Source organism: Oncorhynchus tshawytscha, linkage group LG05 (genome assembly GCF_018296145.1).
Source record: "Oncorhynchus tshawytscha isolate Ot180627B linkage group LG05, Otsh_v2.0, whole genome shotgun sequence".
Lineage (NCBI taxonomy): Eukaryota > Metazoa > Chordata > Actinopteri > Salmoniformes > Salmonidae > Oncorhynchus > Oncorhynchus tshawytscha.
In genome coordinates this window covers 30253260-30270754 of record NC_056433.1, presented here as the reverse complement: position 1 = coordinate 30270754, position 17495 = coordinate 30253260, and the positions used below count along the sequence as shown (strand labels likewise).

Sequence of the window (17495 nt, the reverse complement as noted above, 5' to 3'; positions counted from 1 at the left end):
ATGTGAGAAAGAGAAAGAGTGAGGGAAGAGAGAGCGAGAGAGAGAGCAAGGAGGAGAGAGCAAGGGGGAGAGAGAAAGGGATAGAGAGAGAGAGAGAGAGAGAAGGGAGAGAGAGAGGGACCGCAAGAGAGTGTGAGAGAGAGGGATGAAGAGAGCGAGAGGGACGGGGGAGAGAGCGAGAGGGACGGGGAGAGAGAGAGAGAGTAGGGGGGAGAGCGAGAGAGAGGGACAGGGGAGAGCGAGAGAGAGGGACAGGGGAGGGAGAGCAGGGGAGAGAGAGGGACAGGGGAGAGAGAGAGGGACAGGGGGGAGAGAGAGGGACAGGGGAGAGAGAGAGAGAAGGACAGGGGAGAGCGAGAGAGAGGGACAGGGGAGAGCGAGAGAGAGGGACAGGGGAGAGCGAGAGAGAGGGACAGGGAGAGCGAGAGAGAGGGACAGGGGAGAGCGAGAGAGAGGGACAAGGGAGAGAGAGAGAGGGACAGGGGAGGGCGAGAGAGAGGGACAGGGGAGAGAAGGCAGGAGAGAGAGAGGGACAGGGGGAGAGCGAGAGAGAGGGACAGGGGGAGAGAGAGAGGGAGAGAGAGAGGGACAGGGGAGAGAGAGAGAGAGGGACAGGGAGAGAGAGAGAGAGGGACAGGGGGGAGAGAGAGAGAGAGGGACGGGGAGAGCGAGAGAGAGGGACAGGGGGAGAGAGAGAGAGAGGGACAGGGAGAGAGAGAGAGAGGGACGGGGAGAGCGAGAGAGAGGGACAGGGGGAGAGAGAGAGAGAGAGGGACAGGGGAGAGAGAGAGGGACAGGGGGAGAGAGAGAGAGAGGGACAGGAGAGAGAGAGAGAGAGGGACGGGGGAGAGAGAGAGAGGGACAGGGGAGAGAGAGAGAGAGGGACAGGGGAGAGAGAGAGGGGGACAGGGGGAGAGAGAGAGAGGGACAGGGGAGAGAGAGAGAGGGACAGGGGAGAGAGAGAGAGAGAGGGACAGGGGGAGAGAGAGAGAGAGGGACGGGGAGAGCGAGAGAGAGGGACAGGGGAGAGTGAGAGAGAGGGACAGGGGAGAGCGAGAGAGAGGGACGGGGGAGAGAGAGAGAGGGACAGGGGGAGAGAGAGAGAGGGACGGGGGAGCGAGAGAGAGGGACAGGGGGAGAGAGAGAGAGAGAGAGGGACAGGGGAGAGAGAGATAGAGGGGGTGAGAGAGAGAAAGAGAGAGGGACAGGGGAGAGCGAGAGAGAGGGACGGGGGAGAGAGAGAGAGAGGGACGGGGGGGAGAGAGAGAGAGAGGGACGGGGGGAGAGAGAGAGGGACAGGGGAGAGCGAGAGAGAGGGACGGGGGATAGAGAGAGGGACTGGGAAGAGAGAGAGAGAGGGACAGGGGAGAGAGAGAGAGGGGGTGAGAGAGAGAAAGAGAGAGGGACAGGAGAGAGCGAGAGAGAGGGACGGGGTAGAGAAAGAGAGAGGTGCGGTTGAGAGAGAGAGAAAGAGAGAGGGGGAGAGAGAGAGAGAGGAAGGAAGGAAGGAAGGAAGGTAGGAAGGAAGGAAGGAAGGAAGGAAGGAAGGAAGGAAGGAAGGAAGGAAGGAAGGAAGGAAGGAAGGAAGGAAGGAAGGAAGGAAGGAAGGAAGGAAGGAAGGAAGGAAGGAAGGGGGCTGGGAGAGAGGTGAGACTCATCCCATGCTGTTCAGTGTGATATGTGCTATGCAGCTAAAATTAGCGAGGCATACGTTATGTTCTGTATGCTCGCAAGGTTGTTACTGTATAGGGATATTTCAATTATATGTACCAGTGTTGAGAAGTAGGGTCTGGTCACCATGTGCGGTTTCCTGTTTAAAGAGTGAAGTGAGAATAATGGAGGAGGAAAGGTAAGGGCCTGAGACTCCTGGGTGATCAGAGGATGAGAAGAGGACAGAAGGAGAGAAGGGGAAGGGGGAAGGATGAGAAGTGGACAGGGTAAGGGAATGGGAAGATTTCTTAAAAAGGAGGATGAGAGGAATGTAGAAGAGAGGATGAGGACAAGAGGTGTGAAGGGATGACTTGAGGGAGGATAGTAGGATAATAGGGGAAAGAACTCACTAGGACATGCACACGGGGAGAGGAGAGGAGGAGGATGAGATGAAAGAATAACAAGAAGGGCAGATAAGAAAGGTGGAGGGGATTATTGTAGAGGAGGATGACAGTACTAGGCCAGTAGGGGAAAGGCTCTCTGGGACATGTTCCTAGGGAGAGGAGGAGAGGAGATAACGGGAAGAGGAGAAGGGGAGGATGACAGTACTAGGCCAGTAGGGGAAAGGCTCTCTGGGACATGTTCCTAGGGAGAGGAGGAGAGGAGATAACGGGAAGAGGAGAAGGGGAGGATGACAGTACTAGGCCAGTAGGGGAAAGGCTCTCTGGGACATGTTCCTAGGGAGAGGAGGAGAGGAGATAACGGGAAGAGGAGAAGGGGAGGATGACAGTACTAGGCCAGTAGGGGAAAGGCTCTCTAGGACCCAGGGAGAAGAAAGGAGGTATTGGCTGAGTTATTCTAAGCATCTGTCAGCTATCATACTCTGGTCTCTTGTCAGGGATAATAACTCTGGAACAGGCTCACAACACTATAACAGCTCCAGCTCCCTCAATAATACTGCAAACACAGCAAGAATACGATTTGATTGAATTGAATAGAAGGTTGATGGGGTTGAAGTCAAAAAGAGATAGAGTTTGATAAGATCCCTTGTCCTGTCTTGCATTTGAATGCCTCACCAGCTTCTCTCACAAGGAAGATGCTATCACTTTAAGGCTGCGATACAGAATTGATGTGCTTCGCTGTGCGTCGTTCGTTACGCAGCCCACTAAGCTGAAATCTTTACTTATCACAAATTAAACAACGAGGTCCCTTCTGAGTTCAACCCTTAACGAGCACAACCCCAAATTAAGCATATTCGATTAAGTTTCTATTTAAAAAAGATGAAAGTTGAAAGCATTACAACTAATTGATGAAGAAATTGCATAAAATATACTCCAGAGCCCCTGCTGTACACGATTCCTATTCTCTTTCATGGGCTCATTGGTATGGTTTGCATCCCAAAATAGCACCCTATGTCCTATAGTGCACTACTTTTGAACAGAGCCCTAGGTTCCCTGGTCAAAAGTAGTGCACTACATAAGGAATAGGGTGCTATTTGGAACGCATACACATTGGCCTGCAACAGGCTGTAGTGTGGTACATAATGCACTGTAACAACTCTCCATGGGCAACAATGGGAATCATCCTCCCCCTTTCCCCCCATTCAGAATGAACCAGAAAACAGCTGTGCTTAGCCATAACACATTTCATTACCACATCAAAGGCAACGCCACGCTATTTACATAGTGGGTATTTACGCTGTATTACACACACACACACACACACACACACACACACACACACACACACACACACACACACACACACACACACACACACACACACACACACACACACACACACACACACACACTAGTCAGCTGAACTTATAGTAGGCTGGTGAGAACATACACCGATGTGCAGGAGTGATTCATTATTCACATTAAGGCTTTACATCAACTTGGCTGTGAACATGGCCAAGTCAAACCCTGATTTACACGTGCATGCACGCTCACACGCTCGCACGCTCACACGCTCGCACGCTCACACGCTCGCACGCTCACACGCTCGCACGCTCACATGCTCACACGCTCCAGCCCCCACCCCCGCCGTCAAACCTTGATTTACCTCGATAGAGACCGACGGTGCTGTGAGGTAGTGGGCTTTCTGGCGTGAGGAGGGGAATAGGGCGCAAGAAAACAGCATTCCTTCAAAACTCTATATTTATTTTGAAAGAATAGTCCTGCCAAAAGGTGCATCATTTATATGTACAGTACACACGAGTCAGCCACAGTGAGTATGTTCAGTTATGTGTGAAACAACTGTTCAACCCATGCAGTCAGCTATACTGAAAAAAAATATAAACGCAACATGTATAATGTTGGTCCCGTGTTTCATGAGCTGAAATAAAAGATCCCAGAACTTTTCCGTGCGCACAAAAAGCGTATTTCTCTCACATTTTGTGCACACGTTTGTTTACATCCCTGTTAGTGAGCATTTCTCTGTTGCCAAGACAATCCATCCACCTGACAGGTGTAGCATATCAAGAAGCTGATTAAACGGCGTGATCATTACACAGGTGTACCTTGTTCTGGGGGACAATAAAAGGCCACTAAAATGTGCAGTTTTGTCACACAACACAATGCCACAGATGTCTCAAGTTTTGAGGGAGCGTGCAATTGGCATGCTGACTGCAGGAATGTCCACCAGAGCTGTTGCCAGAGAATTGCATGTTAATTTCTCTACCATAAGCCGCCTGTAACATTGTTTTAGAGAATTTGACAGTATGTCCAACCGGCCTCACAACCGCAGACCACACTAGCCTGGGACCTCCACATCTGGCTTCTTCACCTGCGGGATCGTCTGAGACCCGGACAGCTGATGAAACTGAGGAGTATTTCTGTCTGTAATAAAGCCCTTTTGTGGGAAAAAAACATATTCTGAATGGCTGGTGGTTGTGCACCTGCCCAGTCATCTAACATCCATAGATTAGGGCCTAATTCATTGATTTCAATTGACTGATTTCCTTATATGAACTGCAACTCATGAAGTCTTTGAAATTGTTGCATGTTGTATTTATATTTTTGTTCAGTATAGTTGTGTTGGCCGCCAGCAGCATGATTTGGGATGACCATCTACCTCCTGCTGGGTCTGCTAGTGTCCTATGGTTTAGCTGAGACTAATAGTGTGTGTGTAATTGATGTGGGTGTTGTTGTGTTGTCCCATGGTGTGTAAACGCCCCGTTGTGATGGCTGACAGGACACACACACACACACACACACACACACACACACACACACGGTGGATCCGTCTAGCCCAGTGAGACATGGACACATCCATTACACCCACACCCCTGCAGTTCACCCCCGGAGCTGCCTGCCTCCCTGTGTGTGTGTGTGTGTGTGTGTGTGTGTGTGTGTGTGTGCTCCCCCCTGATTCCCCCTCACTGAGAGACAAACTGGCACACAGAGGCCTGGCTAGTCTAATGGGCCTCCCTCTATATACCATCCTCTAATCCCAAACACTCACACACTCCACAGATGACCCATAAAAGATGTATCCGCACCAGACAAGACCCCCATCAGTGAGGAACAACGTGTCTTGGCAGTGCTAGGGTGAGATGCTGTGTTAGCAGACAAGGGAGATAGAAAGAGGAGAGACACCTCTGTTTCTCTATGTTCCGCGGTGTTCCTTTTCAAGATGTGTGTGTTTGTGTTCTTTGGCGCAGACTCCGCTGTGTGTGTTCTCTCTTACAGCCCAGGTTGACCCAGTCCTTAAGGAGCCCTACACACCAGGCAGTAAGGGATCAGGCGCCATCCATCTGCCTAACGGTAGTCTGCTAATTGGGATCAGCGAGCGTTGCCCAGCCACGGCATCCATCTCCCACAATCCAGCGGGAGGACGTGGCGAAGACATGGGCCACCATCCTATAAAGAATGAACACATAGGCCACCGTCCTATAAAGAATGAACACATAGGCCACCATCCTATAAAGAATGAACACATAGGCCACCATCCTATAAAGAATGAACACATAGGCCACCGTCCTATAAAGAATGAACACATAGGCCACCATCCTATAAAGAATGAACACATAGGCCACCATCCTATAAAGAATGAACACATAGGCCACCATCCTATAAAGAATGAACACATAGGCCACCGTCCTATAAAGAATGAACACATGGGCCACCATCCTATAAAGAATGAACACATAGGCCACCGTCCTATAAAGAATGAACACATAGGCCACCATCCTATAAAGAATGAACACATAGGCCACCGTCCTATAAAGAATGAACACATAGGCCACCATCCTATAAAGAATGAACACATAGGCCACCGTCCTATAAAGAATGAACACATAGGCCACCATCCTATAAAGAATGAACACATAGGCCACCGTCCTATAAAGAATGAACACATAGGCCACCGTCCTATAAAGAATGAACACATAGGCCACCATCCTATAAAGAATGAACACATAGGCCACCGTCCTATAAAGAATGAACACATAGGCCACCATCCTATAAAGAATGAACACATGGGCCAACATCCTATAAAGAATGAACACATAGGCCACCATCCTATAAAGAATGAACACATGGGCCAACATCCTATAAAGAATGAACACATGGGCCAACATCCTATAAAGAATGAACACATGGGCCAACATCCTATAAAGAATGAACACATGGGCCACCATCCTATAAAGAATGAACACATGGGCCAACATCCTATAAAGAATGAACACATGGGCCACCATCCTATAAAGAATGAAAACATGGGCCACCATACCATCCTCTCCTGACAGATCCCAACTCCCCCTTACCACAACTCTCCTGACAGGTCCCTACTCCCCCTTACCACAACTCTCCTGACAGATCCCTACTCCCCTTACCACAACTCTCCTGACAGATCCCTACTCCCCTTACCACAACTCTCCTGAGAGATCCCTACTCCTCCTTACCACAACTCTCCTGACAGATCCCTACTCCTCCTTACCACAACTCTCCTGACAGATCCCTACTCCTCCTTACCACAACTCTCCTGAGAGATCCCTACTCCTCCTTACCACAACTCTCCTGAGAGATCCCTATTCCTCCTTACCACAACTCTCCTGAGAGATCCCTACTCCCCCTTACCACAACTCTCCTGACAGATCCCTACTCCTCCTTACCACAACTCTCCTGAGAGATCCCTACTCCCCCTTACCACAACTCTCCTGAGAGATCCCTACTCCTCCTTACCACAACTCTCCTGAGAGATCCCTACTCCCCCTTATCACAACTCTCCTGAGAGATCCCTACTCCCCCTTACCACAACTCTCCTGAGAGATCCCTACTCCCCCTTACCACAACTCTCCTGAGAGATCCCTACTCCCCCTTACCACAACTCTCCTGACAGATCCCTACTCCCCCTTACCACAACTCTCCTGAGAGATCACTACTCCCCTTACCACAACTCTCCTGAGAGATCCCTACTCCCCCTTACCACAACTCTCCTGAGAGATCCCTACTCCCCCTTACCACAACTCTCCTGAGAGATCCCTACTCCCCCTTACCACAACTCTCCTGAGAGATCCCTACTCCCCCTTACCACAACTCTCCTGAGAGATCCCTACTCCCCCTTACCACAACTCTCCTGAGATATCCCTACTCCCCTTACCACAACTCTCCTGAGAGATCCCTACTCCCCTTACCACAACTCTCCTGACAGATCCCTACTCCCCTTACCACAACTCTCCTGACAGATCCCTACTCTCCTGAGAGATCCCTTACCCCCACAACTCTCCTGAGAGATCACTACTCCCCCTTACCACAACTCTCCTGAGAGATCCCTACCCCCTTACCACAACTCTCCTGAGAGATCCCTACTCCCCCTTACCACAACTCTCCTGAGAGATCCCTACCCCCTTACCACAACTCTCCTGAGAGATCCCTACTCCCCCTTACCACAATTCTCCTGACAGATCCCTACTCCCCCTTACCACAACTCTCCTGAGAGATCCATACTCCCCTTACCACAACTCTCCTGACAGATCCCTACTCCCCCTTACCACAACTCTCCTGACAGATCCCTACTCCCCCTTACCACAACTCTCCTGACAGATCCCTACTCCCCCTTACCACAACTCTCCTGAGAGATCCCTACTCCCCTTACCACAACTCTCCTGAGAGATCCCTACTCCCCCTTACCACAACTCTCCTGAGAGATCCCTACTACCACAACTCCCCCTTACCACAACTCTCCTGACAGATCCCTACTCCCCCTTACCACAACTCTCCTGAGAGATCCATACTCCCCCTTACCACAACTCTCCTGACAGATCCCTACTCCCCCTTACCACAACTCTCCTGAGAGATCCATACTCCTGAGAGATCCCCCTTACCACAACTCTCCTGAGAGATCCATACTCCCCTTACCACAACTCTCCTGACAGGTCCCTACTCCCCCTTACCACAACTCTCCTGAGAGATCCCTACTCCCCTTACCACAACTCTCCTGACAGATCCCTACTCCCCCCTTACCACAACTCTCCTGAGAGATCCATACTCCCCCTTACCACAACTCTCCTGACAGATCCCTACTCCCCTTACCACAACTCTCCTGACAGATCCCTACTCCCCCTTACCACAACTCTCCTGACAGATCCCTACTCCCCCTTACCACAACTCTCCTGAGAGATCCCTACTCCCCCTTACCACAACTCTCCTGAGAGATCCCTACTCCCCCTTACCACAACTCTCCTGAGAGATCCCTACTCCCCCTTACCACAACTCTCCTGAGAGATCCCTACTCCCCCTTACCACAACTCTCCTGAGAGATCCCTACTGAGAGATCCCCTTACCACAACTCTCCTGAGAGATCCATACTCCCCCTTACCACAACTCTCCTGAGAGATCCCTACTACCCCCTTACCACAACTCTCCTGAGAGATCCATACTCCCCTTACCACAACTCTCCTGACAGATCCCTACTCCCCCTTACCACAACTCTCCTGAGAGATCCATACTCCCCCTTACACCACAACTCTCCTGAGAGATCCCTACCACAACTCTCCTGAGAGATCCATACTCCCCTTACCACAACTCTCCTGACCAGATCCCTACAGATCCCCCCCTTACCACAACTCTCCTGACAGATCCCTCTCCTGAGAGATCCTACCCCCTTACCACAACTCTCCTGAGAGATCCCTACTCCCCCTTACCACAACTCTCCTGAGAGATCCATACTCCCCCTTACCACAACTCTCCTGAGAGATCCATACTCCCCCTTACCACAACTCTCCTGAGAGATCCCTACTCCCCCTTACCACAACTCTCCTGAGAGATCTCTTAACTACATTGTTGCCTCCCAGTGGTGCGTAAATCATGTGTAATGGTTATCTGTTGCATTGATGAAAAGTGTTATGAAAGAATGTTCTCAGAAAGCCTGATCCAGGTAGTAGAAGTAATAACATGAGGTAAATGTCTAATCAATTGTAGCAATGTGTTATTAATAGGTAATAATGGACACAAAAGATCAACTGAGCTAATTAAACACTTCATCATAAAGAAGTGACCCTCTCTAAATTTAACAATGTAATTCATTTCAGCAGGCAACACAAAGACAATGATTTTCGCAACCAATTCTTCTTCTCCATTCATTTTCCCCTCACCAACAATGCAAACCTACCTATTTGAAGATGATGGACGAAACCAATTTCACACCGACGAAAACAACGCAAATTCCTTTCAAACCCACCCCTTCAAGGCCTGGCTCTCTCAGGTAAACTAGATTACAGCCTACAATCCTAATGACCCTCAGACAGTGTGTGTGTGTGTGTGTGTGTGTGTGTGTCTGTGTGTGTGTGTGTGTCTGTGTGTGTGTGTGTGTGTATGTGTGCGCGCGCTCACATGTGTGCATGGAGTTAATTGAGAAAGAGACGTTCATCTCCCATGATAGACTACATAGTTGAAATGAGGAGGATCCCTTGTCGGCTCCCGTTTCCAACCAGAGGCAAACCTGGTACACCATGTCAACAGTGCCTCACACACTGTTGACATATCACACCTCCACACACTGAGCAAAACAACTACTTTCAGTAACACTGTGTGGGACTCATTCACAGGGTATATTCATATCTCCCTCTGTCGTTATATGATTAACACTGGGGTGTAATTCATGCTGAGTGTGAATATATTAAAGTACAATGACTCACCATCCACTAGCCTCCTTTCATCTCATCTTTTCCTCACCCCCCATAAGAAAGGGGGGGGGGGGTAGGAATAAGAACTCAAATCTTTAGGATTAGTAATCTGGCTCTGAGGCATAGGATCAAAAACAGATCAAATAAAGTGTGCTAAACAGAGGAAAACATGGAAGTACAGTCACTCCAAATACATCTTCTCTAGGCAGCCGCTCAGTCTATACAGTATCTTCTCTAGGCAGCCACTCAGTCTATACAGTATCTTCTCTAGGCAGCCGCTCAGTCTATACAGTATCTTCTCTAGGCAGCCACTCAGTCCATACAGTATCTTCTCTAGGCAGCCGCTCAGTCTATACAGTATCTTCTCTAGGCAGCCTCTCAGTCTATACAGTATCTTCTCTAGGCAGCCGCTCAGTCTATACAGTATCTTCTCTAGGCAGCCGCTCAGTCTATACAGTATCTTCTCTAGGCAGCCGCTCAGTCTATACAGTATCTTCTCTAGGCAGCCGCTCAGTCTATACAGTATCTTCTCTAGGCAGCAGCTCAGTCTATACAGTATCTTCTCTAGGCAGCCGCTCAGTCTATACAGTATCTTCTCTAGGCAGCAGCTCAGTCTATACAGTATCTTCTCTAGGCAGCCTCTCAGTCTATACAGTATCTTCTCTAGGCAGGCGCTCAGTCTATACAGTATTTTCTCTAGGCAGCCGCTCAGTCTATACAGTATCTTCTCTAGGCAGGCGCTCAGTCTATACAGTATCTTCTCTAGGCAGCCGCTCAGTCTATACAGTATCTTCTCTAGGCAGCAGCTCAGTCTATACAGTATCTTCTCTAGGCAGGCGCTCAGTCTATACAGTATCTTCTCTAGGCAGCAGCTCAGTCTATACAGTATCTTCTCTAGGCAGCCGCTCAGTCTATACAGTATCTTCTCTAGGCAGCAGCTCAGTCTATACAGTATCTTCTCTAGGCAGGCGCTCAGTCTATACAGTATCTTCTCTAGGCAGCAGCTCAGTCTATACAGTATCTTCTCTAGGCAGCAGCTCAGTCTATACAGTATCTTCGCTAGGCAGCAGCTCAGTCTATACAGCATCTTCTCTAGGCAGCCTCTCAGTCCATACAGTATCTTCTCTAGGCAGCCTCTCAGTCCATACAGTATCTTCTCTAGGCAGCCTCTCAGTCCATACAGTATCTTCTCTAGGCAGCAGCTCAGTCTATACAGTATCTTCTCTAGGCAGCCTCTCAGTCTATACAGTATCTTCTCTAGGCAGGCAGCTCAGTATCTAGGCACAGTCTATCAGTATCTTCTCTAGGCAGCCTCTCAGTCTATACAGCATCTTCTCTAGGCAGCCTCTCAGTCTATACAGCCAGTCCATACAGTATCTTCTCTAGGCAGCAGCTCAGTCTATACAGTATCTTCGCTAGGCAGCAGCTCAGTCTATACAGCATCTTCTCTAGGCAGCCTCTCAGTCCATACAGTATCTTCTCTAGGCAGCAGCTCAGTCTATACAGCATCTTCTCTAGGCAGCCTCTCAGTCCATACAGTATCTTCTCTAGGCAGCCTCTCAGTCCATACAGTATCTTCTCTAGGCAGCAGCTCAGTCTATACAGCATCTTCTCTAGGCAGCCTCTCAGTCCATACAGTATCTTCTCTAGGCAGCCTCTCAGTCCATACAGTATCTTCTCTAGGCAGCAGCTCAGTCTATACAGCATCTTCTCTAGGCAGCCTCTCAGTCCATACAGTATCTTATCTAGGCAGCCTCTCAGTCTATACAGTATCTTCTTTCTGCAGATGCTCAGTCTACACAGTACCTTCTCTAGGCTGCCTCTCAGTCTATACAGTATCTTCTTTCTGCAGATGCTCAGTCTACACAGTACCTTCTCTAGGCAGCCTCTCAGTCTATACAGTATCTTCTCCAGGCAGCCTCTTAGTCTATACAGTATCTTCTTTTGGCAGATGCTCAGTCTATACAGTATCTTCTTTTGGCAGATGCTCAGTCTACACAGTACCTTCTCCAGGTAGAGTGCGAATCCCCCCCTGCTTACAGAACTGAGCTGGACGTAAATGTCTCTGTATCTGTGAACACCTTGATTCACAACCATAAGGTTGATATGCATGATAGGCACTTGACTACAGTTGAAGCTATTGCTTTGGGTTTACCACCTCTGCTTTGGGTTTACCACCTCTGCTTTGGGTTTTCCACCTCTGCTTTGGGTTGCTTTGGGTTTACCACCTCTGCTTTGGGTTTACCACCTCTGCTTTGAGCTTGCCACCTCTGCTTTGAGTTTACCACCTCTGCTTTGAGGATTTCAGACCTCAAAAGTTGAAGGGGAAAGATTGTGCAATTAGATGGTTACTATTTCAGATGGTGATTATCTTTTCCATTCATTTGGGAACTCTCTCTAATGTTAGCCTCTCCTCTGTCTGATTTCTCATAGCTATGGGGCACAGATGGAACCCAATCTCTGGCCCCTGTGGAGCATCAGTATCATCCTCCCTCTGTGCCAGACATACTGTACTCCCTCTGGGACAGACAGATCACAGATCACTGGATATATTTCCCCCTCCATCCCTCCTCTCTACCTGCCCACCCTGTCCCAGCCCGGGCCTCGAGGCCTCCCTGAGATCCAGTCCGCCTAACTCCCACAGTGACTATCATTAATTAAGCGTGTGATTGACTCTCTATCTTCTACCCCCACTTTTCTCTCTCTTTCTCCTTCTCTATGTCTCTGTTTCTCTCTGTCTCCCTCTGTCTCCCTCTGTCTCTGTTTCTCTTTGTCTCCCTCTGTCTCTGTTTCTCTCTGTCTCCCTCCCCTGCAGTTAGCTCCAATTCAGTCTCTCTGTTTCTCTCTGTCTCCCTCTGTCTCTGTTTCTCTCTGTCTCCCTCCCCTGCAGTTAGCTCCAATTCAGTCTCTCTGTTTCTCTCTGTCTCCCTCTGTCTCCCTCTGTCTCTGTTTCTCTTTGTCTCCCTCTGTCTCTGTTTCTCTCTGTCTCCCTCCCCTGCAGTTAGCTCCAATTCAGTCTCTCTGTTTCTCTCTGTCTCCCTCTGTCTCTGTTTCTCTCTGTCTCCCTCCCCTGCAGTTAGCTCCAATTCAGTCTCTCTGTTTTCTCTTTTTCTTTCTCTCTCTCTCTCTCTCTCTTTCTGTCTCTCTCTCTCTTTCTCAATCTCACACACAAACTCACAGCCAGGTGCCAAGCAAGACTCTGCAGCATCATTTAGTCTACCCCCTCAACTCCACACCTCTCCTCAACCTCCTCCTCGACCTACCCTCTTCCTGTCCTCCTCACCCTGTCTTCCTAAGGTCTGGGATATCTGCCAACTTATACAGGTTCTCCCCTCACCTCTTCTCATGCCACATAGTTGACAATCAACCCGGGAGCTGTAAACCACAGCCCGAGGAAAATGAATTCACAACGGTGTGACACAATGCTCTGAATCAAAATGGCTACAGCCCTGGTACTTGAGGAAGAGTTCCCATAAACAGTCAAGAGAGGAGAAAGAATAACATGTATCTAGAGCTTGCAAATGGAGATCGGCCTGGCGCAGGGGCGCAACTTTCACTGGGGACGGTGGGGCCACATTGTGAAATTGCATTTTTGCCCCTGGTCTGTATTTCTTCTAAAACTAAAGTTGCGCCCCTGGTCTGGCCAATACACATTTGTTAAAAACAACATGACTTGCAAAGCTGGCATGCTTATGCACATTTGTTTATGTGTATGCTTGGTATCAGTCACCAAAATATGCCATTATTCTACAATGAGAAGAGGTGGTCTCATAAAGAAATCACTCATGAGGAAGGAAAGACAGGAAGGAAGGCCATTATTGACTGTCATCGTGTAATTGATAGTCTGTGGCATAAAACACTATTTTTCTCCCTAACAATACGGCCTATCTTTCATGGTGACCTTGTTGGTGCAGCTGGCAGGAGAGACAGACAGGCAGGGGAGAGAGAGAAAAGGTTTTGAAATGGATCTGAATCAGCAGGACAGCACCGGCATAATGCCCTATTGATGCCCATAATGTGTGTGTGTGTGTGTGTGTGTGTACATGTGTGCCCGCCATTCAGACAGATGGAATACAAGGCAGCAACAGGACATTCTGCTAGGCTCCTGACATTCATGCCAGACATAATGAAGCTTGACATTGGAGATCATTGATGCTGATGACAGTGCTTTTATAGAGACGCCAAAGCATTCAGTACCTAAGTACAACTGGAAAATGCTGAAGTGGTATTACAGTTTGTGCATCCCAAATGGCACCTTAATCCCTGTATAGTGCACTACTTTTGACCATGGCGAGAAGGGTGCCATTTGGGACACAGGCAGAGCATTTCTCGTCTCTTTCCCCTGTGCTGCCCTGAGTTGATGAAGTCCTACAACAGGCAGCGATGACATGAGAGGTCATCATTATTGAGGCGCTGGACAATCTGTTTAAAGGTGCGAGGCAGATAAAAGCTCTTGTGTCTGTCGCTTGGCCCTGTGCTCCAGGGCTCCGGGGAGAGTTATGGCTTTAATATGAACACCGCCAGTTCAATTTGTCCTCCGGGCGTCAACGCAACGCTCACCGTGATTACTTTCTTGGCAAGCCGGAGACATTCATTGGCTTAGAGTCAGGATGCGTTTCACAAAGCCCTCTGTTATATGGCGTGGCGGGGGCAGGGTAGGGAATAAAGGAGGAGAGAGGCATCCATGATGTGTCCCGGATGGCACTATACTCCATTCATAGTGCACTAGTTTAGACCAGAGGCCCTGGTTAAAAGTAGTGCACTACAAAGGGAATAGGGTGCTACACACTCTCGGGAAGACCGAAATGGGACCCTATCTCCATCCCCAGAGCTGGGACTAACATGATAGGATAGGCATAGAAATAGAATCTCTAGAATGGGTAAATCCCCACAGGACGTTGAACTAAATGGGAATAACTGTTCTATGGATTCTATTTCTATGAGGTTTGGCTGGAAGACCGGCCAAGTTAAAGTCGGGCTCACGATATGAGCAATCTTATTGCGATTTGATGTTCCAAACATATTGCTCACTATATGTCTGCTGCAGGGAGACAAGAGACAGCATGAGAAAATTAGTTTTGATTATTCAGGGGAAAGAGAAAAAAAAGATGAAATCATGCTGGCTCTCTATTTAAAAAGAAGATGGAGAATAAGCTATAGGATGAACAATATATTGTTTGAGTATGTCCAACATGTAATATGCTGTAACAGTGAACATTTTGCTCATCTCATCTCTCACTCACACATCTCTCCATTCCCTCCCTCCAAGATAATTCCTCTTCCCACCAAACAAACCCCCAGTCTCTCACAAACCTTATCCTTTCTATCTCTTTATTCCCCCAATCCCCTACCTGAATGGTGGGTGGAGAGCGCTGTTTCCTCGTGGTGGTCGTAGACAGAGTGGTGGTAGTCTCTATGAAGGTGGTGGACATCTCAGGTGGCACGGAGGTGGTGGTGCGGGCAGCGCCCCTACTGGTGGGTACATCCCCCACCAATCGCACGCTCCCGTTCACCTTGATGTTGGCGTGGCCTTCGGCAGCCATGTTGAGGACCTTGGGATAGGATTGGATAAACTGTATTGTCTCAGAGTGGACAATTGTCTTAAACACACGATACATTACCCAGTTGACACATATATATTGAGAAATCAGTGGAGGCTGGTGGGAGGAGCTATAGGAGGATGGCTGGAATGGAATAAATGGAACAGAGTCAAACATGTGGTTTCTATATGTTAAATGGAACACTATTAATTTCATTCCAGCCATTACAATGAGCCCATCCTCCTATAGCTCCTCCCACCAGCCTCTACTGATAGAAATAGGCCTAAACTACACATTACCCGTGTGGGTCCATGTGTGACATTGGGATCAACATTTAAAAATGGTTTGAAACAAAACAAAGAAAAGATTATTATGCAGTTCCACATGTGTACTTAGAGAAATATATGCAAATTAGCTCATAGCTCCACTTACAATAACAGGACTATACATCCTTTAAGCAGGGTTGATTTATACATTAGCAAGTCAAATTCAAGCCTTTTCAGGGGCTAATTCAAGCACTTCTTTTAAATATCCAAGAAGCTGTGTAGCAAGTAGCCTGGCAAGTGAAGGGAATTGGGCCAGTAACCAAAAGGTTGCTGGTTCAAATCCCAGAGCCGACTATGTGAAAAATCTGTCGATGTGCACTTGACCCTAATTGTGCCTGTAAGTCGCTCTGGATAAGAGCTCTGCTTAAATGTCTAAAATGGAATAATTTAGATGTATGTACATATAGCCCTTAATATTGAACCTCCCCCCATTACCACTTTAAGAATAATGCATTTTTTTAGGCCTTGCAAAGGATTGATTTCAAATTATTATTGTATTCTAAAACAATGTATGTGAGAATAATGTGGACTTGCCTGAATAAATAAATTGGATGCATGCATGACGATTCTGCAGCCTATGTGGACAACACAGGCACATATAATACATCCATGAAGAGCAGTAGCCTTAATCTCACCATCTCTGTTTTTATAATATAATATACACTGCTCAAAAAAATAAAGGGAACACTTAAACAACACAATGTAACTCCAAGTCAATCACACTTCTGTGAAATCAAACTGTCCACTTAGGAAGCAACACTGATTGACAATAAATCTCACATGCTGTTGTGCAAATGGAATAGACAACAGGTGGAAATTATAGGCAATTAGCAAGACACCCCCAATAAAGGAGTGGTTCTGCAGGTGGTGACCACAGACCACTTCTCAGTTCCTATGCTTCCTGGCTGATGTTTTGGTCACTTTTGAATGCTGGCGGTGCTTTCACTCTAGTGGTAGCATGAGATGGAGTCTACAACCCACACAAGTGGCTCAGGTAGTGCAGCTCATCCAGGATGGCACATCAATGCGAGCTGTGGCAAGAAGGTTTGCTGTGTCTGTCAGCGTAGTGTCCAGAGCATGGAGGCGCTACCAGGAGACAGGCCAGTACATCAGGAGACGTGGAGGAGGCCGTAGGAGGGCAAAACCCAGCAGCAGGACCGCTACCTCCGCCTTTGTGCAAGGAGGAGCAGGAGGACCACTGCCAGAGCCCTGCAAAATGACCTCCAGCAGGCCACAAATGTGCATGTGTCTGCTCAAACGGTCAGAAACAGACTCCATGAGGGTGGTATGAGGGCCCGACGTCCACAGGTGGGGGTTGTGCTTACAGCCCAACACCGTGCAGGATGTTTAGCTTTTGCCAGAGAACACCAAGATTGGCAAATTCGCCACTGGCGCCCTGTGCTCTTCACAGATGAAAGCAGGTTCACACTGAGCACATGTGACAGACGTGACAGAGTCTGGAGACGCCGTGGAGAACGTTCTGCTGCCTGCAACATTCTCCAGCATGACCGGTTTGGCGGTGGGTCAGTCATGGTGTGGGGTGGCATTTCTTTGGGGGGCCGCACAGCCCTCCATGTGCTCGCCAGAGGTAGCCTGACTGCCATTAGGTACCGAGATGAGATCCTCAGACCCCTTGTGAGACCATATGCTGGTGCGGTTGGCCCTGGGTTCCTCCTAATGCAAGACAATGCTAGACCTCATGTGGCTGGAGTGTGTCAGCAGTTCCTGCAAGAGGAAGGCATTGATACTATGGACTGGCCCGCCCGTTCCCCAGACCTGAATCCATGTCTCGCTCCATCCACCAACGCCACGTTGCACCACAGACTGTCCACCTCATCAGGAGCATGC

At 48.7% G+C, this 17495-nt stretch overlaps 1 protein-coding gene across 10 annotated transcripts in view; it reads right to left on the bottom strand.

Annotated features, from left to right (window-relative positions):
• The window catches only part of LOC112237004 (neurexin-3b-like), a 492294-nt gene that overhangs the window by 28777 nt on the left and 446022 nt on the right, over positions 1 to 17495 (bottom strand). For all 10 annotated transcript variants that reach the window (XM_042321785.1, XM_042321793.1, XM_042321786.1 and 7 more), the window contains one exon: positions 15133 to 15333. In XM_042321785.1, the coding sequence (XP_042177719.1) occupies positions 15133 to 15333 (201 nt within the window). The remainder of the gene's footprint in view (positions 1 to 15132; positions 15334 to 17495) is intronic.